The sequence below is a fragment of the Aquarana catesbeiana genome, linkage group LG08 (genome assembly GCF_042186555.1).
Source record: "Aquarana catesbeiana isolate 2022-GZ linkage group LG08, ASM4218655v1, whole genome shotgun sequence".
In the NCBI taxonomy this organism is placed as follows: Eukaryota; Metazoa; Chordata; class Amphibia; order Anura; family Ranidae; genus Aquarana; species Aquarana catesbeiana.
The window spans coordinates 10,672,636-10,695,625 of NC_133331.1; the positions used below are offsets into that span (position 1 = coordinate 10,672,636).

The 22,990-nt window shown below is 46.5% G+C and overlaps 1 protein-coding gene across 4 annotated transcripts in view; it reads right to left on the reverse strand.

Annotated features, from left to right (window-relative positions):
- The window catches only part of LOC141105580 (prominin-1-A-like), a 211,711-nt gene that overhangs the window by 42,398 nt on the left and 146,323 nt on the right, over positions 1-22,990 (reverse strand). For all 4 annotated transcript variants that reach the window (XM_073595502.1, XM_073595500.1, XM_073595499.1 and 1 more), the window contains exons 9-16: positions 20,359-20,433; positions 15,470-15,533; positions 12,121-12,280; positions 10,004-10,156; positions 8,749-8,872; positions 6,924-7,000; positions 4,703-4,787; positions 1,711-1,857 (exon numbers count right to left, since the gene is read on the reverse strand). In XM_073595502.1, coding sequence (XP_073451603.1) covers positions 1,711-1,857; positions 4,703-4,787; positions 6,924-7,000; positions 8,749-8,872; positions 10,004-10,156; positions 12,121-12,280; positions 15,470-15,533; positions 20,359-20,433 — 885 coding nt within the window. The remainder of the gene's footprint in view (positions 1-1,710; positions 1,858-4,702; positions 4,788-6,923; positions 7,001-8,748; positions 8,873-10,003; positions 10,157-12,120; positions 12,281-15,469; positions 15,534-20,358; positions 20,434-22,990) is intronic.

The window sequence follows — 22,990 nt, forward strand, 5'->3', positions numbered from 1 at the left end:
TAACTCCTGAAAAAGTGAAAAACTACTTGACGAAACGCGTCAAGATTAATATCAGTACTTGTTTCTATTCTTTATCTTCTCAGTGCTTGGCTATATGTCCTCTGCACCTTGCTTTTAACCTTAATATGGTTTAACCCCTTCCCGCCGAGCGTACGCAGATGTGCGTATTCGGCTTTTCGGGGTTATACCTGGATGATACCCGCAGCTGCAGGCATCATCCCGGTACCGTTGTTTAGAGCCGGTGATCGGCTATCCGAGTATAACAACCGATGCGGCTAAAAGCCGCTCGGCTGTTATACCGGAGGAACGGGAGGGGACGTCACCCCCTCCCGCCACCTCCCGCCGCTCTTACCGGGCCTCCTGTTCGATCGAGAGGCCCGGTGACCAATATGCTGCCTCCGGCGGCTGGGGGCGGGCTGGAATGAAGCCGTGGGTGGCTTCGTTCCAGCCTCCTAATGGTAAACACAGAAGCGACGTCATGACGTCACTTTCCGTTTACTCAGCTGCCAATGGTGCCGGTTTAAAAAAAAATACACAGTATTCAGAATCGCCATTTGTGGCGATCTGAATACTTTGCATTGCAAAGGAGGGATCAGGGGTCTTTTAGACCCCCCGATCCCTCCATAAAGAGTACCTGTCACCACCTATTACTGTCACAAGGGATGTTTACATTCCTTGTGACAGCAATAAAAGTCATCAAAAAAAAAAAATTTTTAAACACAATTTATAAATATATAATTAAATAAAATAAATAAGGGAAATTTTTTTTTTTTAACGCGCCCGTCCCCGCGAGCTCGCGCAGCAAAGAAAACGCATACGGAAGTCGCGTCCGCATATGTAAATGGTGTTCAAATCACACATGTGAGGTATCGCCGCGATCGTCAGAGCGAGAGCAATAATTCTAGCACTGGACCTCCTCTGTAACTCTAACCTGGTAACCGTAAAAAAAAAATTTAAAGCGTTGCCTATGGAAATTCTTAGGTACCGTAGTTTGTCGCCATTCCACGAGTGCGTGCAATTATAAAGTGTGACATGTTTGGTATCTATTTACTCGGCGTAACATCATCTTTCACATTATACAAAAAAAAAAAAAAATGGGGTAACTTTACTGTTTGGATTTTTTAAAATTCATGAAAGTGGCCCTTTTCCCAAAAATTTTAGTTTAAAACACCGCTGCACAAATACCACCAAATACCATATAAAATGTTGCAACAATCTCCATTTTATTCTCTAGATTCTCTGCTAAATATACATATATATATATAATGTTTGGGGGGTTCTAAGTAATTTTCTAGCAAAAAATACGGATTTTAACTTGTAAACACCAAATTTCAAAAATAGGCTTAGTCATGAAATGGTTAAAAGATGTATAATGTAATGAGGGCATTAGTTTTTTTGTCCCAACTCTAAAAAGTCCCATGAGCATTCTCTATAGGTAGAAAAATGTCTTGTTTTAGGGCCGCCCACATCTCTGCACTCATATATTCCTAGAGATTTTAAGTTTACTGAAAGATCAGTTTGGGAGGCGGGTGAGATGGAATTATACCGATCTGTAGAACCACGCATGACAAAAGCAACATTAAACCCGAGTGTATACGGCTCTGCAACGACCAATTCAATTCCCATACATGATGTTCTGTATCCATTCACAATGTTCAGCAAACTGATACTGGAAGCCCCCCCACCCCCCCCCCTCCATGGTTTCCATACCTGTTGATTGATGTTGGTGAAGTCCAAGGTATCAATGCCTGAATTGGCCACTTTGGATACCTGGTTCTTCTGGTTGCTGTCCATGAAGGTAATGTTGTTCACGTTGATGTTTGTGTTTTGCAGCGTCGAATTGACAGAACCGGTGTACTGTGAGTTAAAAAAATAAAAAATAAAAAGATCCAAATGAAAGTTCTTTCTATGTCCGAACTGCTGAAATGAACTTCTTCATGCCTAAAGTGAAAGGAAATCCCAAGTCTAACTATTCCTAAAAATGGAAACGATACAATTTCCTGGCTGGAGAGCTGGATAGGAATGCAATGGAATAGCGAGATGCATTTGTACCCAGCGCTCTCAGAGTCGCCTGAAGACCTCTGGATTTATGACATTCAAAGCCCAAAAACAATCCAGTGAGAGCGCCAACCAAACGTCCAGGAGTCCAAGGTTTTTATCAAAACTGGTTCATGGCAGAAAAAAGTCAACATGTTTCAACCCCCCCCCCTACTCTGTTCACCCCTCCATCTCCCAAACTCTGCTCACCTCCCCTCTTCTCCACCCCTCCCCCAAACTCTGCCCACCTCTCTTCTTCACCCCCCCAAACTCTGCCCACCATCCTCTTCTCCATCCCCCAACTCTGCTCACCTCCCCTCTCCTCCATCCCCCCAACACTGCTCACCTCTCTTCTTCTCGATCCCCCCAACTCTGCTCACCACCCTCTTCTCTATCCCCCCAACTCTAGTCACCTCCCCTCTTCTCCACCCCCCCCATCTCTGCTCACCTCCCCTCTTCTCTACCCCCCCCCCAACTCTGCTCACCTCCCCTCTTCTCCACCCCTCCCCCAAACTCTGCCCACCTCTCTTCTTCACCCCCCCAAACTCTGCCCACCATCCTCTTCTCCATCCCCCAACTCTGCTCACCTCCCCTCTCCTCCATCCCCCCAACACTGCTCACCTCTCTTCTTCTCCATCCCCCCAACTCTGCTCACCACCCTCTTCTCTATCCCCCCAACTCTGGTCACCTGCCCTCTTCTCCACCCCCCCATCTCTGCTCACCTCCCCTCTTCTCTACCCCCCCCCCCAACTCTGCTCACCTCCCCTCTTCTCCACCCCTCCCCCAAACTCTGCCCACCTCTCTTCTTCACCCCCCCAAACTCTGCCCACCATCCTCTTCTCCATCCCCCAACTCTGCTCACCTCCCCTCTCCTCCATCCCCCCAACACTGCTCACCTCTCTTCTTCTCCATCCCCCCAACTCTGCTCACCACCCTCTTCTCTATCCCCCCAACTCTGCTCACCTCCCCCCTTCTCCACCCCCCCCAACTCTGCTCACCTCCCCTCTTCTCCATCCCCCAACTCTGCTCACCTCCCCTCTTCTCCACCCCCCAACTCTGTTCACCTCCCCTCTTCTCTACCCCCCCCCCAACTCTGCTCACCTCCCCTCTTCTCCACCCCCCCCAACTCTGCTCACCTCCCCTCTTCTCCATCCCCCAACTCTGCTCACCTCCCCTCTTCTCCACCCCCCAACTCTGTTCACCTCCCCTCTTCTCTACCCCCCCCCCAACTCTGCTCACCTCCCCTCTTCTCCACCCCCCCAACTCTGCTCACCTCCCCTCTTCTCCATCCCCCAACTCTGCTCACCTCCCCTCTTCTCCACCCCTCCCCCAAACTCTGCCCACCTCTCTTCTTCACCCCCCCAAACTCTGCCCACCATCCTCTTCTCCATCCCCCAACTCTGCTCACCTCCCCTCTTCTCCATCCCCCAACTCTGCTCACCTCCCCTCTTCTCCACCCCCCAACTCTGTTCACCTCCCCTCTTCTCTACCCCCCCCCCAACTGCTCACCTCCCCTCTTCTCCACCCCCCCCAACTCTGCTCACCTCCCCTCTTCTCCATCCCCCAACTCTGCTCACCTCCCCTCTTCTCCACCCCTCCCCCAAACTCTGCCCACCTCTCTTCTTCACCCCCCCAAACTCTGCCCACCATCCTCTTCTCCATCCCCCCAACACTGCTCACCTCTCTTCTTCTCCATCCCCCCAACTCTGCTCACCACCCTCTTCTCTATCCCCCCAACTCTGGTCACCTCCCCTCTTCTCCACCCCCCCCATCTCTGCTCACCTCCCCTCTTCTCTACCCCCCCCCCAACTCTGCTCACCTCCCCTCTTCTCCACCCCCCCCCCAACTCTGCTCACCTCCCCTCTTCTCCATCCCCCAACTCTGCTCACCTCCCCTCTTCTCCATCCCCCAACTCTGCTCACCTCCCCTCTTCTCCATCCCCCCCAACTCTGCTCACCTCCCCCCCCCCCCCAACTCTGCTCATTCCTTTAACCCCCCCCCCCCCCTCTCCATCTCCCCAGCGCATCGCACGCCACATTTTTTTTACTCCTGCTAGACCACGCTTACAATTGAATGCCTGCCCCTGATTAAAATAATACTCCGCCTGCAGAAAAATAAAGTGCCACTAAATTTTTTTTGAGAATGTTGGCAACTATGTGGATTGTACCTGGGGTATGAATGTCACCCTATATACCGGGTCCCTTGTCAAGATGGCCGCCTAAGATCTCAGGAGACTTCAGCATGCAATCAGAAAACGGTCTTCCATGATGGAATTCCCCTGATCTCCCCCTGTAACAAAAGGCACAGTGCCACCTACAGGTTGGAGGGACACCTGCACCTTCCTACACCTGTTTTGTGGAGTGTTGTCAAACCGGAGCCAGTGTGCCCAGAGAGAGTTTTAATGAAACCCCCCCCAGAAAAATCTGAATCCAACTTCATCTCATATCCCAGGAGGCAGTGGGTAGTACAGGGACGGTCACAGCAAGAAGGGTATTTAACAAAAGAAAAAAAATCAATTTTGTCAAAGGAGGGGTAATAAGAAATATTAGAAAATGTGCAAAATAAGGGTGAAGGTCCACTTTAAATCCAACAAATGATATGAAAAACCTTCCGCAAAACAATTGTACTGTGTGGCAACAGGGAGCCATTATAATTCAGCACCAACCTGACTGATATTGAGGATTTGATTCAGGTCGATCATTGAGCCGAGGTTCAGTGTGGTCCACAGGGACGTATTGTTCTCACAGTCACTGCAACACAAAAAACACAAGTTCCCATACACTGTAAGATCTGGTTCCACGATGCAACCTAGAATATTGATTGGGTGGCTTCATATTTGATTGGTGTGTTTTACCAAGGCTGACCGGCAACAGGACACTTATGGTCTGTTTATAAAAAAAAATGACTTTTGGAAAAACGAATGTTCCATTTTCTGTTTTACTATGGGCAGTAGCCCATTATGGACACTAGATGGAGCTGAGGAGCATAGGAAACATACGCCTTTGTACCAAGAGATACAATGTAACAATTGTAGAGAACACAAAATACATTTTTATCAATTTTCCTTCACTTCCTGTGGGACGCAACAGGATGTAAGAGGAAATATCTCAAAGTGAGGGGAACAGATGTACCCATTAGGTAGATTTACCTTCACCTCTTTTTTTTTCTGGGGACAACTATAACATTTTGGATGTTCCCTCACTTTTTTTCTTGGTGACAATGGGCAGCAGTACAAATTGAGAGGATGGATCTCCACAATGGAGACAAAGTCAACAACGACCTACCTGACAGAGGGCCTAACCCTTCCTCAGTCTGACCAAAACTAAGGAAATGTTTGCCTAGAGTTACACTTTAAGGGCCTCATAGAGGAACCGCTCTCTATAGAGAGGAGGAACCGCTTCCCGCTGGACACAAAGTGTCCTTTAAATAAGATGGCAGAAGGAACACTCTAGAATAGGTCACATGACTTTGACAGGTCATATGATTGGTCTCTTCTGCTCCCAGCACAGCTGTGCCTTATAAATGTGCCCTTGGGCTAATGTCGGAATCACAACCCTGCTGTTGGTGAAAATACAACACTCACTCGCTTACTTGTGTCTTTCCTTTGTCAGTGTCACTCTCCCGCTGGCTTTTTCAGCAATGAGGAAGTGACACCTACAAATTGGGCAAGTTATCTCCCTGCATGTTCTAGTGATCCCAGAATCGCATGTGTGACATGGGCCTTAGAACCAGTCTAAGGGGGCACTTCTCCAACGGCCACAAGTCTAAGGGGGCACTTCTCCACCAGCCGCCAGTCTAAGGGGGTACTTCTCCACCAGCCGCCAGTCTAAGGGGGTACTTCTCCACCAGCCGCCAGTCTAAGGGGGTACTTCTCCACCAGCCGCCAGTCTAAGGGGTCACTTCTCCACCCGCCGCCAGTCTAAGGGGGCACTTCTCCACCAGCCGCCAGTCTAAGGGGTCACTTCTCCACCAGCCGCCAGTCTAAGGGGGCACTTCTCCACCGGCCACCAGTCTAAGGGGGCACTTCTCCACCGGCCACCAGTCTAAGGGGGCACTTCTCCACCCGCCGCCAGTCTACGGGAGCACTTCTCCACCAGCCACCAATCTAAGGGGGCACTTCTCCACCAGCCGCCAATCTAAGGGGGCACTTCTCCACCAGCCGCCAGTCTAAGGGGGCACTTCTCCACCAGCTGCCAGTCTAAGGGGGCACTTCTCCACCAGCCGCCAGTCTAAGGGGGCACTTCTCCACCAGCCGCCAGTCTAAGGGGGCACTTCTCCACCAGCCGCCAGTCTAAGGGGGCACTTCTCCACCAGCCGCTAGTCTAAGGGGGCACTTCTCCACCAGCCGCCAGTCTAAGGGGGCACTTCTCCACTGGCCACCAATCTAAGGGGGCACTTCTCCACCAGCCGCCAGTCTAAGGGGGCACTTCTCCACCAGTCTAAGGGGGCACTTCTCCACCAGCCGCCAGTCTAAGGGGCACTTCTCCACTGGCCACCAATCTAAGGGGGCACTTCTCCACCAGCCGCCAGTCTAAGGGGGCACTTCTCCACCAGTCTAAGGGGGCACTTCTCCACCAGCCGCCAGTCTAAGGGGCACTTCTCCACTGGCCACCAATCTAAGGAAGCACTTCTCCACCAGCCGCCAGTCTAAGGGGGCACTTCTCCACCAATCTAAGGGGGCACTTCTCCACCAATCTAAGGGGGCACTTCTCCACCAGCCGCCAGTCTAAGGGGGCACTTCTCCACCAGTCTAAGGGGGCACTTCTTCACCAGCCACCAGTCTAAGGGGGCACTTCTCCACCAGTCTAAGGGGGCACTTCTTCACCAGCCACCAGTCTAAGGGGGCACTTCTCCACCAGCCACCAGTGTTACAAAAAGTTGCTTACCTGTAGATGTTGGCAATACTCAGGTTACTGCCATTTATATTCAGCAGTTTGGTGATATTCACATTGTCATCCACAACCTGTAGGAAAAACAGAATCATTAACCACTTGAGTACCAGCCTGTATTCCCCCTCCATTACCCAGACATTTTTTAGTTTTCATTGGTGTGGGGCATGCTTTCAGCACAACCGACGGTGCGCATACATGAGGGGCCTGGGAAGAAAGCCCACTTCCGGACACCACATATATGTGTGACGCCGACGTAAAAACGGAAATAATAAAACAAAACTTTAGTCTCTGACCGTTTGTGTAGCGCTGTTGTTGCTTCCTGTGTTATTGGACTTTGCCCAAAATCTTCTTTTCATTTTTTTTTTTTTTTTGGTATATATAAGCAACTTCACCGAAGCAAGCCAGTTCGATCAATGAGATGGACCTTGCTGATATGGATACCAAAAATAGAGATCTGGTGCCACTGGTACTTGCCATTTGGCTCTAGCACCTCAGCATTCAGTAGGGAGCACTGATTTTATAAAAGGGTTTTTATTGTCATAGGGGTGGCTGTAATCTCTAGCAGTCTCCTGTAGCATGTCCATAGTTTTGGACTGTCACTTCGAGTAAGTCTGGAATCTCTGAGAGTCTTCTGTAGCGTTATCCATACTGAATATTTTGTGTGAACCCCTAGTAACACCAGAGACCACAGTTGATGTCCCCCTAAACCTCGCAAGTTGAAAACGACTGACTTAGGTGGTTTGAACCCCTCCATCTGCTTACTACTCTTGGTTCCTCCACCAGTCATGATGAGGCTGTAGTGATGGTAAACAGACTGAGCACACCCATCCAGGGCTGGTGCAAGGATTTTTGACACCCTAGGCGGAACCTTATTTTGCCACCCCGATTGGCTCCACCCCTGACTCCACCCCATTTGCCCTGCCCACGTGACAGGAGGTGGCGCTATACAGGAAGCATCGGCTCCGCTTCCTCTAGTGCTGGCTCCAGTGCTGCACTGTGCCTCTAATTGCACTACCAGTTGGATGGAGCAGCTGCCTGAGACTGAGTTAGTTACATGCTGCAGCCTGCAGAGCATGCAGACACGGAGGGAAACCAGTGGCCGGGCGCCCCTAGGCAGCAGTGCGCCCTAGGCGGTTGCCTAGTTTGCCTAGTGGTAGCACCGGCCCTGCACCCATCACTGACCTTAGATAATGCTGGGGTTCCAGGATAAAAAAAAAGCTTCCATGATCCTTAATAGCTGTTTAACCACTTGCCTACCGGGCACTTTTACCCCCTTCCTGCCCAGGCCAATTTTTAGCTGTACCCAAACAAAATTTTTATCACTTTTTTTTATACAGATAGAGCTTTCTTTTGGTGGTATTTAAACACCACTGGGGTTTTTTTATTTTTTCTAAACAGACAAAAAATGTTAAAATATTTTAGAAAAAAATAAGGTTTTTCTTAGTTTCTGTTATAAAATTTTGTAAATAAGTACATTTTCTCCTTCACTGATGTGCGCTGATGAGGCGGCACTGACAGGCACTGATGAGGCGGCACTGATGGGTACTGACAAGGTGGCACTGATGAGGAGGTACTAATATGCAGCACTTATGGGCACCGATAGGCGGCACTGAAAGATAGCACTAATGGGCACTGACAGGCACCACTGATGGGCACTGAAGGGCAGCACTGATGGGGCTGCACTGATGATCGGGGCACTGCTCATCCGTGGTCATTAGGACCCAAAGAAATGATCTTGTCTATACTGGTGCTTTGTTGGTTGGCTCCCCCACCCCCCTTCTATGTTCCCATGCTTTACACAAGACGTGTATTGGAGCACCTTGTAAAGTTGTTTATTGGTCCACGGCTTGCAGAATGACGTGTAGACGTTTCCTCCAACAGCAAACAGGATGGCGGTGATCAGCATCAGCAGCCAGGCGAAGATGAAGCTGAATCCGGCACCCCTGCAAAAACAACACCGGTTGGTAAACATTTTAGGGAACCAATGAGATAAGTGAGAGTTCAAGATGGAGTTTGCTGGATGGATTGTTCCAGATGTGTCCTGGGGGACTTCAACAGTGAGATCAACCAGCCAAGATTCCAGGCTTGGTTCCCGCCCATCTTTGTGTGTTCCCAGCTCCTCCTGTTATATCCTCTATAATATAAAATAAGAATCCAACAGGGATTGTGGGAACGCCTCATAATGGGACCAGGGGGTGTACAGACTCGGGAACTTAGCACAGTGATGGTGGGAACCCCTCATGATGGGCACAGCTGGTGTACAGGCTAGGGAACTCAGCACAGGGATGGTGTGAACCCCTCATAGTGGGCACAGAGGGTGTACAGACCTGGGAACAGGGGGTTGGTGCGCCCTCTAGTGGAGTGTGTGCAAATGACAGGCTAGGCTCACAAGAAATGGGAAAAATGATGGAGGGTCATTGTGCTTGGAAGAGGACTGCTGGGGTTGGACCGTGGAGGACTGCTGGGACTAGACCAAGAAGGACTGTTGGGGCTGGAATAAGGAGGATTTCTGGGGCTGGAAAGAGAAGGGCTCCTGGGGCTGGACAGAGGAGGACTGCTGAGGCTGGACCAAGTAGGACCCCTAGGGCTGGACACAGATTGACCCCTGGGGCTGGATACAGGAGGACCCCTGAGGCTGAACCAAGCAGGACCTGGAGCGAGGAGGACTGCAGGGGCTGGACCGAGGAGGACTTCTGGAGCTGGACTGAGGAGGACCGCTGGGGCTGAACTTAGGAGGATGCCTGGGGTTAGACCAAGGAGGACCACTGGGGATGGACTGAGGACGACTGGGGCTGGACCTAGGAGGACTGCTGGGGTTGGACCTAGGAGGACTGCTGGGGCTGGACTGAGGGGGACCGCTGGGGCTGGACTGAGGGGGACCGCTGGGGCTGGACCAAGGAGGAATTCAGGGACAGTGCTGCAGTGTAGAGAGGTAAGTAGAACTTTTTTTTTTTTTTTAACAAGGGAAGGAGGAATAAGTCCAGTGATCATTGATAAGAGTGTCAGCATCCATCAAGTCCTATAAGAGAATACTGCAGGCCTTTGGCACTGAACGCTTCTCTTATTTCACTTACGCCATGAAGAAATCCCCTCCGGAGTTTGAGGCGCAGCTGCGTTCTGTGGGGTCCCTGTTCGCTTTGTGACCACATGGGCCAAGAAAAAGGCCAAACAGGTTACACGCAACCACCAGGAGAATGATGCAGGAGAGGCAGATCCCAACTATCCACCTAGAAGGACAAAGACAAGACGACATCAGCGATATAAAGCATGTTTGATAAATGCTAATAAAGCAGCTAAATGACGAGTCTACCTCCTGTAGGATTATATCCTGTTTCTATCTACGCCTTTCTATAGGTTATGAAAATACAGCCTGTAACTTACTCAGATTTTTCTTCAGTTTCCAGAAGATGCACACTCAACTGCAACCCGAATGGAAGCAAACTGCATGCATGTGACCAGAAGTAAACCACAAGCAAACTGCACGCAAAACAACAGCAAACTACACTCATAAAAAAAAAAAAGGAAACTGCATGGAAAACACATGAAAAAAGACATAAAAAACAGAAGCAAACTGCGTGCAAAAAAAAAAAAAAAAGCAAACTACATGCAAAACAGAAGCACATGGAAAACAAATGAAAAAGACATGCAAAACAGAAGTAAACTGCATGGAAAACAAATAAAAAAAGAAGACATGCAAAACAGAGCAAATGGCACACAAAAGAGAAGCAAACTGCATGCAAAAACAGAGCAAACTGCATGCAAAGCAAAGGCAAGCTACATGAAAAAAAAAAAAACATGCAAAAACAGAAGCAAACTGCATTGAAAACAAAAGCAAACTGCATGGTAAACAAAAGCAAATTGTGTGCAAAAAGGAAGGAAACTACATGCAAAACAGAAGCAAACTGCGTGGAAAAAAAGGCAAACTGCATGGAAAAAAGGCAAACTGCATGGAAAACAAAAGCAAACTGCATGGAAAACAGAAGCAAACTACATGGTAAACAGAAGCAAACTGCATGGAAAAAAAGCAAACTGCATAGTAAAGAGAAGCAAACTGCATGGAAAACAGAAGCAAACTGCATGCAAAACAGAAGCAAACTGCATGCAAAACAGAAGCAAACTGCATGGAAAACAGAAGCAAACTGCATGCAAAATAAAAGCAAACTGCATGGGAAAAAAAGCAAACTGCATGGGAAAAAAGCTAACTGCATGGAAAACAGAAGCAAACTGCATGGAAAACAAAAGCAAAATGCATGAAAAACAAAAGCAAAATGCATGGAAAACAGAAACAAACTGCATGCAAAATAAAAGCAAACTGCATGAAAAAAAAGCAAACTGCATGGCAAGCAGAAGCAAACTACATGGTAAACAGAAGCAAACTGCATGCAAAATAAAAGCAAACTGCATGGAAAAAAAAGCAAACTGCATGGTAAACAGAAGCAAACTGCATTGAAAACAGAAGCAAACTGCATGCAAAATAAAAGCAAAATGCTTAAAAAACAAAAGCAAACTGCATGGAAAACAGAAACAAACTGCATGCAAAATAAAAGCAAACTGCATGTAAAAAAAGCAAACTGCATGGTAAAGAGAAGCAAACTGCATGCAAAATAAAAGCAAACTGCATGGAAAGCAGAAGCAAACTGCATGCAAAACAAAGGCAAACTACACACAAAAAAAGAAGCAAACTGCATGCAAAACAGAAGCAATTTGCACGCAAAACAAAAGCACACTACATGGAAAATGCAAGCAAAGGTAGGTGTTTTAAATGGCAACAATGGAATCAGCCCAGATTGTACTGGACAGACACAGGCTGACAAGGGATGACACATGAAAATGTGTATAATCAGGTCCAAATAAAGGTCTCTATCGCATCTTTATGACTCAGCCCTTTACAGGGTGAAACGCGTCAGCCATGAACTCAGGCGGGGCGTGTGGTCTGGTAAAGAATCATTGTGCTGAGATGGGAGTCCAGTGGCCATGTTTGCTCATTAAAAGAATCTGGTGGTTGGCCAACTCAGACAGCTCTGCCCACTTTCTGGCAGTGGGTAGGGTTGTGATTAGTGTATCATTATGGTAGATGAGACGTTTAAGAAGTGTGGCCCTTTCATTCTGCCCCTGTGGCTGCCTTACAACACCTGGAGGGTTCGCCCGTCCATCGCTTTACCTGTAATAAGAGAACCCGCACGCCGCTCACCTGTAATACTCATATTTCAGAATATCCTGCTCGTTCTTGCTGGTGAAATCGGTTGCTTGATCCAAGATGGAATTGATGGAATTTAATGTGTCCACGACAGGGATTTTGCTCCTGGCGTCTACAATTTTCTGTTTTATGTTCACCAGCTGATTCTGTACATCTAAAAATGTCGAGAGTAAAAAAAAAAAAAAAATCAAATCACTTTAGGTTGTAGGATTTTTGTAACAAGTCATAGATCCAAGATCGGCTCTATGAGGGGGGAGCATTTATAATCCATCTTCATGGAAAATATATTGCTGTATGAAATATGAACAATACATGTTGTACTGCAGGCAGGGATAAAAAAAAAAAAAAATTCATGAAATAATACTTTCACCTAAACTGTAATACATACACTATATTACCAAAAGTATTGGGACGCCTGCCTTTACACGCACATGAACTTTAATGACATCCCAGTCTTAGTCCGTAGGGTTCAATATTGAGTTGGCCCTTTACAGCTATAACAGCTTCAAACTCTTCTGGGAAGGCCGTCCACAAGATGTCTATGGGAGTGTTTGACCATTCTTCCAGAAGTGCATTTGTGAAGTCAGGCACTGATGTGGACGAGAAGGCCTGGCTCGCAGTCTGCACCCTAATTCATCCCAAAGCTGTTCTATTGGGTTGAGGTCAGGACTATCAAGTTCCTCCACCCCAAACTCGCTCATCCATGTCTTTATGGACCTTGCTTTGTGCACTGATCCAAACCATTTGGTGGAGGGGGTAATATAATGTACAGTGGACAAAGCAAGGTCCATAAAGACATTGATGAGCGAGTTTGGGGTGGAAAGATTGGAGAGAATGGAAAGCAATAGAGCCTACATCCACCCCTCTATCTCCCCCGATTCGGCAGAGCCAGAAAAGCGACCTCCAAATGCCACAGGATGATAATTCCACCCAATATGGATTGGATACTCCTCCAAGTAAATTAAATCATGACAGTAAAACCACTTCTTCTCGTGGGCCCCTCTCCGTGGCCACCAGGTTTTCCCATCTAGTTTATTTAAGCAACTTTTTTCAACCAGATGGAGATTGACGGTGCGGCCCTCTGCTTGCCTTTCTCTGGCCTTTCTCTGGCCTTTCTCTGGCCCTTGGGGCACTATTCCTTCCACTGATACGAGACACTATTCTGCTATCTGACATCAACAATGGGGCACCATTTCTCCCATTGACACCAAAAATGGGGTACTGTTCCTCCTAATTATACCAATGATGGGGCACTATTCCTCCACCTTATACCGAATGTGGCAATGTTTACTCCCACTGATGTCAGGAAAATTTACACTCCCGCTGGCCACAGTTCGGCCCCCCTAAAGTCTGAAGGACAATAAACTGGCCCTTTGTTTAGAAAGTTTGGGGACCCCCTGCTCTAGTCAAATGGCAGGCGGTATGACAGAGGGTCACATCCAGCAGTACCATTCCTCCCAATGGTTTGCCGGGGACTGTGGTGAGCAGGCAGCTAGGTGTGTTTTATTGCATGTCTCCTCTGCAATAAATAGCCTGTCTGCTAACAGTGAGTAACAGGAGAACTTTAGGTCCACTTTAAAGTGTTACTAAACCCACAACAGTAAAATCAGTCTGTATTTGCAGTAAAGCATGCTTGTTATACTCACTGTGGAACCTAAGGGGTTAATCCTCTGCATTGTGTAAAAAGGCTGTTTGATCCTGTCTTCTCTGATCCTCCCCTTCTTCCACTGCCCCCTGATCATTTCCTGATAGCACAGACTCTATGGAGACAGGCTGCACATGCTCAGTTTGATGTGTATTGCTGAATAGTTTTTTTTTTTTTTTTTTTCTTGGGAGAGTGCATGTGATCAGCACAGGGCCAATCAGCACTGTCCAGACAGAGTGTCAGGGGTCTTGCAGCCTGATAGGACAATCAGAAAACTCCTACAAGCGTTAACCAGTGATTGGCTGGACACTGATAGAAGTCACAAGACTGCAATACACTGCTGATGAGAAAAGCTATTTAGCAGTTTATATTTACTAAATTATTTTTTTCCCCATGTTCTGTGTCCTGTGGGAGACCATATATAGTGAATGCAGGCGCCTGGGTTTAGTAAAACTTTAAATTACACTTTAAGTTCACTTTTACTGAAAATTTGCGCTTGATTATCCCGTGCATTCATATTTGTGACATATAAAATTTGGAATTAGCACTCTTTTGTTCTCCAAGGTCTCTGCTTTCAGAAAATGTATAATATTTGTTTGGTTTTTTTTTACAATTTTTTTAGGCCTAAAACTTTTTTCCCTTTTTTTTAAATGTGTTAAAAAAAACAAACCCCCCCCCCCCCCACAAAACTGGCTTTGGCAGCGAAAGGGTTAAGGTTGGATTCACACCATTACATTTTGCCTGATGCATTTTCCATTGATATCAAAAACGCATGTCAGTGTGTATTGGAACTTATAACAACACGTATCAACGTGTGTAAAGACACACATCAGCTCAAAATGGCATGCAGTAATGCGCAGGTTGATGTTCGATGCAAAGTACATTGTAACACACGGTAAAAAGCATGGCAGAGGGGTGTCCATTATCACGCATTTTGCTTCCACTAATTTCAATGGAAAACGCGTCAGCCAAAAAAAAAAAAAAAATTACAGAGAACTATGAATGTGTGAAATAGAAGCCTGCGATGGCACGTCCCATCCTTCTCTCTTGACATGTCGACGTATGACCCAGGCTTCTGGCAGTTCGCCCAAGAAACTATCCAACAGTGCGGCCGTTTGCTCTCACAGGCGATCAAATAGTACTCTTTGATGGACTCTATGGCCTTGGAGGACCAGAGCAACGTTATATCACTTCTGGTCCAGGCTGGAAGAAAAAAAAAATTTAAGCGAAAGATCAACAATTTTTTTTTTGATCTTTTGCTTTTAAAAGGTAAAAGAAGATATTCGGGGTCTTTTTGACCCCAGATCTCTCCATAAGGAGGACCTGTCATCCGTATTTCTATTACTAAGCCATGTTTACATTCCTTGTAATAGGAATAAAAGTGATTAAAAAAAACAAAAAACAGTTGGGGTATATAGTGTGTTCCGTTTTTTTTTTTAAATTCATTCAAGTGTATTTTTTTCCCAAAAAATTGCGTTTGCAAAACCGCGGCGCAAAATACCGCGTGACATAAAAATTGCAACGACCGCCATTTTTTTCCCTAGGGTCTCTGCTAAAAAAATTTATAAACATATAAGTTGTAAGTAGTTTTCTAGCAAAAAATATGGATTTAAACTTAAAAAAAAAAAAGTGCCATAAAAATCCTGGTCGCCTTGTAGATAATAAATAGCAATGGCAAGCCCAATGTAAATGACTTACCTTGTACCGAGCTTTTCGTTTGATTGGCCACAGTCTGGGGGATATCGTTTATGGTTTGTCGGGCCTGAAATATGAAGCAGCGTCTGTAGTTATCACACACAACCATCCATGTACCAATCAGGGATGAATTGCACACAAAAAGAACGATATATACAGTATGTACAGTTTTAGTAAGGAAAATTTAAGTTGACTCACTGTAGTTAAGTGAGCCTTGGTAATTGCTGTGGGTTCAGCTTAAGGTCAGGCTTGAAGGCTCTGCAGACCAGGCCTCCATCGCCTACCCCTGGTTCTGAAGGTCCATGGAAACTTCTAGAAACTAGTGGGCGGAGGTAGAGAGGCAAAGATCTGATTATTTATGGAGGTTTGACCAATACCCAAGCAGGGTGGTAAGACAGGCCCATAAATAAAGATGAGCCTGACCAGCAAGGGAGGGAGTTGTTGGGTGGTAGATGGAGTGCTGAGAATCATGAGGTCTGGGAGGGGACCCCGGGGCTAGAGGGCTCTGCCTCCAGGCTGGAGCCGAGGGAGGAAGGAGAGAAAGCTGAAGAGTTGGACCTTCACCACCCTTCAGTGTCATTCAAGAGACACCCTGTCAGTTATGGAGGTTTGACCAATCCCCAAGCAGGGTTGTAAGACAGGCCCATAAATATAGAAGAGCCTGACCAGCAAGGGAGGGAGTTGTTGTTGGGTAGAAGATGGAGTGCTGAGAATCATGAGGTCTGGGAGGGGACCCCAGGGCTAGGGGGCTCTGCCTCCAGGCTGGAGCCGAGGGAGGAAGGAGAGGAAGCTGAAGAGTTGGACCTTCACCACCCTTCAGTGTCATTCAAGAGACACCCTGTCAGTCAATATACGTGTAGTACACCCCCCTAAGAAGCCGCTGGTGAACTAACTGCCCAGTTAGGGCACACACAGCCAGGCACACAACATTTACCTCACCCTTCCACTGGCTCAAATGGAACAGTCTAGGGTTGTCTTTCTTTAGAGTTTAGTTGTAACATTGAACTTGGATGGGGTGAAGGTAGCATGGGAGACCCTCCCCAAACTGGTGAACCGAACACTTTGAGGACTCCTCTATCCTAAGAGCTGCAAAAATGTCCTACAAAATCTCTAATGCTGACAGGTGACTAGGACTTTTCTGAAAAGACCAAAAGCTGCACACGGTCACTAACTTCCAGGACCCGGATCATCTACCCACATGACCACAGTATCATTAGTTTCCTCCTTCCAATATCCACCGGGCGCTTTTCAGTGAGGGAGATACAGACTCACACCACCACAGGACAGCTGGGTATCTTTCCCCCAACTTCCACCTGGTACTCTCCAGTGACCCTCTCCAGACCCAAACAGATTCCAGGACTAAACGTTGCAAATAACTCACCCGCTAAAGCTTCAGCTGGGACCTTGATGTCCTGTACATGGCACCTTGAGTAATCCTGCCCCAGGGGCAGAATTCTTGCACAGGGGTCTCCTCCAGCAGGACTGGACCCAGGAACTCTTTCTCTCTGCCTCAGGTCTCAGACTATTTATGGTCTCTCCAGCCACCTACTGGGCACACCTCCTCATGGACTGGCTAGACTCTCCATCAATATTCAGGCTGCTAACTCTGTTCTTTCTCCCACTATAACTCTAGAATCCTCTAGAACAGTGGTCATCAAACCTGTCCTCAGGGCCCACTAACAGGTTTTATGTATTACCTGGGGGAGATGCAGACTAGAATACTGCAATAACAGCAGCAAATGATATCACCTGTCATGTATTTCAGTTATCTTGCAAACCCGGCCTGTTAGTGGGCCCTGAGGACAGGGTTGATGACCACTGCTCTAGAACAGTGCTCGGCAACTCACAATTTTGATTTCCATGGACCACTAACATTAATTTTACATGCCTTATACACACACACACACACACACACACACACACACACAATGTTCCGGCTCTCTGCCCCTCCCCCCTCCCCCCTCTCACTCTCTGCATCACATTGTTGCCTTACACAGACTCATAATTGGATCCCACCTCCTTATCCAACCATGTACTCAAGCTCCATGCTCCCCCCCACAGTATGTGATCAGCTCTGCCATTGGAAGTCCCCTCCTTCTTCACCTCCTGCTCTCTGCACCACTCCTGCCGCCTCCCTCACAGCAGCCAGAACTACAGAGGAGGCATCGGGTATCAATGCTTTGAGAACAATACTGGAAACAACATTGGGAGATATACCTCTGTCACAATGTTGATTTGCGGCAGAACACCTGGGGACCAACAAACGTTTCTCGTAGGCCATCAGTGGTCAACGGACCCATGGTTGGCGACTGCTGCTCTAGAATACAGGGGGAGCCATTGCAGCCTGTGAGACACTGAGCAGGCCTGAGCAATCAACCCCTGCTCCACTGATTACACAGGAGCCAACTGCATTTACCTTGCTTGAGGAGCACTGAAGTCGGGTGCCATAAGATTTTATTGGGTGATGGCGCTTTTATGTATTGCCTATTGACATTTAGATTTTTATTAAAGCGGAACTTCACTCTCTCAATCAACTTTGATTATTTGATTTGAATTCGAAAAAAAATTGAAAACAATGTCGAATACTAAAACAAATTAAAAATGTAAACATATTGCTGACTATTGCGGATTTCCCTCAAAGACTGTGTGTGTGTGTGTGTAGCTGTCTTCCGAAATTCAAATTTTGAATAGAATAAAACAGAATAAAATAAGAATAGGATAGAAAAGAATAGAATAGAATAGAAATTATACGATTTATGTGTTACGAATCCCTGCTTTGTACTTTTTGTATTCTTGGGCCTTGCAGGCTGACATATCCTCTGTTCTTATGCCGCGTACACACGAGCGGACTTTATGGCAGACTTTGCCCGGCGGACTTTTCGACGGACTTTATGACGGACTTTCTGAATGAACGGACTTGCCTACACACCATCAACCAAAGTCCGTCGAATTCGTACGTGATGACGTACGACCGGACTAAAATAAGGAAGTTCATAGCCAACAGCCGCCCTAGCGTGGCTTTTTGTCCGTCGGACTAGCATACAGACGAGCGGACTTTTCGACCGGACTCGAGTCCGTCAGACAGATTTGAAACATGTTTCAAATCTAAGTCCGTCCAACTTTTGAGAAAACAAAGTCCGCTGGAGCCCACACACGATCGAATTGTCCGACGAAATCCCGTCCGCCGGGCAAAGTCTGCCGTAAAGTCCGCTCGTGTGTACGCGGCATTATTCTCATTTTGAAAATCAGTAAACGTATTGGAAAGAGAATACGATAGAAATATAACCGAGTTTGAATTTAGAATAGAATAAAAAAGAAAGTATATAGCTGTCTTTCGAAATTCGAATTTCAAATAGAATAGAACCAGCTTTTCTTCCCAATGAATTTGACTAATCTATTTCATTAGAATACTTTGAATCCATCCACTAGATTAATTTGAATTTGGTCAAAAACAAATAAACTATATTACCAAAAGTATTGGGACACCTGCCTTTACACGCACATGAACTTTAATGGCCTCCAAGTCTTAGTCCGTAGGGTTCAATATTGAGTTGGCTCCGCCCTTTACAGCTATAACAGCTTCAACTCTTCTGGGAAGGCCGTCCACAAGGTTTAGGAGTGTGTCTATGGGAATGTTTGACCATTCTTCCAGAAGAGCATTTGTGAGGTCAGGCACTGATGTTGGATGAGAAGGCCTGGCTCGCAGTCTCCGCTCTAATACATTCTAAAGGTGTTCTATCGGGTTGAGATCAGGACTCTGTGCAGGCCAGTCAAGTTCCTCCACCCCAAACTCGCTCATCCATGTCTTTATGGACCTTGCTTTGTGCACTGGTCCAAATCATTTGGTGGAGGGGGGATTATGGTGTGGGGGTTGTTTTTCAGGGGTTGGGCTTGGCCCCTTAGTTCCAGTGAAGGGAACTCTTAAGGGGTCAGCATACCAAGACATTTTGGACAATTTCACGCTCCCAACTTTGTGGGAACAGTTTGGGGACGGCCCCTTCCTGTTCCAACATGACTGCGCACCAGTGCACAAAGCAAGGTCCATAAAAACACGGTGAGCGAGTCTGGGGTGGAGGAACTTGACTGGCCTGCACAGAGTCCTGACCTCAACCCGACAGAACACCTTTAGGATGAATTAGAGCAGAGACTGCAAGCCAGGTCTTCTCATCCAACATCAGTGCCTTTCCAAATGCACTTCTGAAAGAATGGTCAAACATTCCCATAGACACACTCCTAAACTTTGTGGACGGCCTTCCCAGAAGAGTTGAAGCTGTTATAGCTGTAAAGGGTGGGCCAACTCAATATTGAACCCTACGGACTAAGACTGGGATGCCATTAAAGTTCATGTAAAGGTAGGCGTCCCAATACTTTTGGTAATATAGTGTAAGTGAAACTAAACTAAACGGAACGAATTTCGTTACTAATGCAACAATACGAAATTAGTAATTTAATGAGTCGAAATGAAACAAACGTTTTCGTTCATTCATGTCTACTAACAGATGAGCTTTGGAGTGGCTATCACCATTTTTGGTCACTTGAGATGCAAAAGGCTGCTAGGGCTTGTAGTTCGGGCAACTCCTCCAGAACTGGCAGTATTCAGAGAAGATGCTACACCAACCAAAATGAGGTGGACCATAATTAAAATATCAATTAATGGAGGGTTTGCACACATGGATAGGTATTCTATGATCTCCTATGACCAGCTGTAATTAGCCTGTATACATGAATAGGCTGTCCGTAAGGTTGAGATGACATTACTGGAGACCCCCCCCACCCCACCTTCTACCCACTATAAAGGGGGCAGATAACGACAGTAAAGATCATGGGCTAGCAAAGGACCTAAAACAGAATTAAGAGGAAAAACATCTAAAATATCAGACATTTCAACTTACGTTGAGGATTGTGCCATCAATGCCCGAGTTTAAGAAATCATTAATAGTTTTCAGCTGGCTAGAAAAGTCTGGAATCTGAAATAAAAAGAGAGGACATTTTAATTTTTACTTAAGATTATTTATGATTGGGTGAACAGAAATCCTCAATTTACTGACACACTTTCTAAATCAACATTCACTTCAACATGTAGGAGCAATTTCAGTCTCAGCATTGGTCACAGATGTCCATGTGCCACCAGCACATTGAAGACGGTAGGTATAATAAAGAGCTCTTTCCTCTATAACTGCGGTTCCCAACTTCAGACCTCAATAGATCACGAGGTCAGGATTTCCATCACCTTGTACAGGTCCTTTAAATCAAAGTGGCTTTGTATTTATGACAGCTGTTTTAACAAAGAGAAATTTCAAATACATGGCCTGTTGGGGTGCTTGAGGAACGAGGTTGGGAAACGCTTATAAGATAGATTTCCCCAACGGGAACAGAGTCCTCATTGAGGGAACCTATGAAATAGAGAGCATTGAGATGTTCGAGGTTTGCTCTATAAGATGGATTTCCCCAATGGGAGCAGAGTCCTCTTTACTGGGACCTATGAAATGAGGAGAGCATTGAGATGTTCAAGCTTTGCTTCTATAAGGTGGATTTCCCCAATGGGAACAGAGTCCTCATTGATGGGACCTATGAAATGGAGAGCATTGAGATGTTCAAGGTTTGCTCTATAAGATGGATTTCCCCAATGGGAGCAGAGTCCTCGTTACTGGGACCTATGAAATGAGGAGAGCATTGAGATGTTCAAGGTTTGTTTCTATAAGGTGGATTTCCCCAACGGGAACAGAGTCCTCATTGATGGGACCTATGAAATGGAGAGCATTGAGATGTTCAAAGTCTGCTGTGTAAGATGGATTTCCCCAACGGGAACAGAGTCCTCATTGATGGGACCTATGAAATGGAGAGCATTGAGATGTTCAAAGTCTGCTGTGTAAGATGGATTTCCCCAATGGGAGCAGAGTCCTTGATACTGGGCCCTATAAAATGGAGAGCATTGAGATGTTCAAGGTTTGCTTCTATAAGGTGGATTTCCCCAATGGGAACAGAGTCCTCATTGATGGGACCTATGAAATGGAGAGCATTGAGATGTTCAAAGTCTGCTGTGTAAGATGGATTTCCCCAACGGGAACAGAGTCCTCATTGAGGGAACCTATGAAATGGAGAGCATTGAGATGTTCAAGGTTTGCTCTATAAGATGGATTTCCCCAATGGGGGCAGAGTCCTCGTTACTGGGACCTATGAGATGAGGAGAGCATTGAGATGTTCAAGGTTTGTTTCTATAAGGTGGATTTCCCCAACGGGAACAGAGTCCTCATTGATGGGACCTATGAAATGGAGAGTATTGAGATGTTCAAAGTCTGCTGTGTAAGATGGATTTCCCCAATGGGAGCAGAGTCCTCGTTACTGGGCCCTATGAAATGGAGAGCATTGAGATGTTCAAGGTTTGCTTCTATAAGGTGGGTTTCCCCAATGGGAACAGAGTCCTCATTGATGGGACCTATGAAATGGAGAGCATTGAGATGTTCAAAGTCTGCTGTGTAAGATGGATTTCCCCAACGGGAACAGAGTCCTCATTGATGGGACCTATGAAATGGAGAGCATTGAGATGTTCAAAGTCTGCTGTGTAAGATGGATTTCCCCAACGGGAACAGAGTCCTCATTGATGGGACCTATGAAATGGAGAGCATTGAGATGTTCAAGGTTTGCTCTATAAGATGGATTTCCCCAATGGGAACAGAGTCCTCATTGATGGGACCTATGAAATGGAGAGCATTGAGATGTTCAAAGTCTGCTGTGTAAGATGGATTTCCCCAATGGAAACAGAGTCCTCATTGATGGGACCTATGAAATGAGGAGAGCATTGAGATGTTCAAGGTTTGCTCTATAAGATGGATTTCCCCAATGGGAACAGAGTCCTCATTGATGGGACCTATGAAATGGAGAGCATTGAGATGTTCAAAGTCTGCTGTGTAAGATGGATTTCCCCAACGGGAACAGAGTCCTCATTGATGGGACCTATGAAATGGAGAGCATTGAGATGTTCAAAGTCTGCTGTGTAAGATGGATTTCCCCAACGGGAACAGAGTCCTCATTGAGGGAACCTATGAAATGGAGAGCATTGAGATGTTCAAGGTTTGCTCTATAAGATGGATTTCCCCAATGGGAGCAGAGTCCTCGTTACTGGCACCTATGAGATGAGGAGAGCATTGAGATGTTCAAGGTTTGTTTCTATAAGGTGGATTTCCCCAACGGGAACAGAGTCCTCATTGATGGGACCTATGAAATGGAGAGTATTGAGATGTTCAAAGTCTGCTGTGTAAGATGGATTTCCCCAATGGGAGCAGAGTCCTCGTTACTGGGCCCTATGAAATGGAGAGCATTGAGATGTTCAAGGTTTGCTTTTATAAGGTGGGTTTCCCCAATGGGAACAGAGTCCTCATTGATGGGACCTATGAAATGGAGAGCATTGAGATGTTCAAGGTTTGCTCTATAAGATGGATTTCCCCAATGGGAGCAGAGTCCTCGTTACTGGGACCTATGAAATGAGGAGAGCATTGAGATGTTCAAGGTTTGTTTCTATAAGGT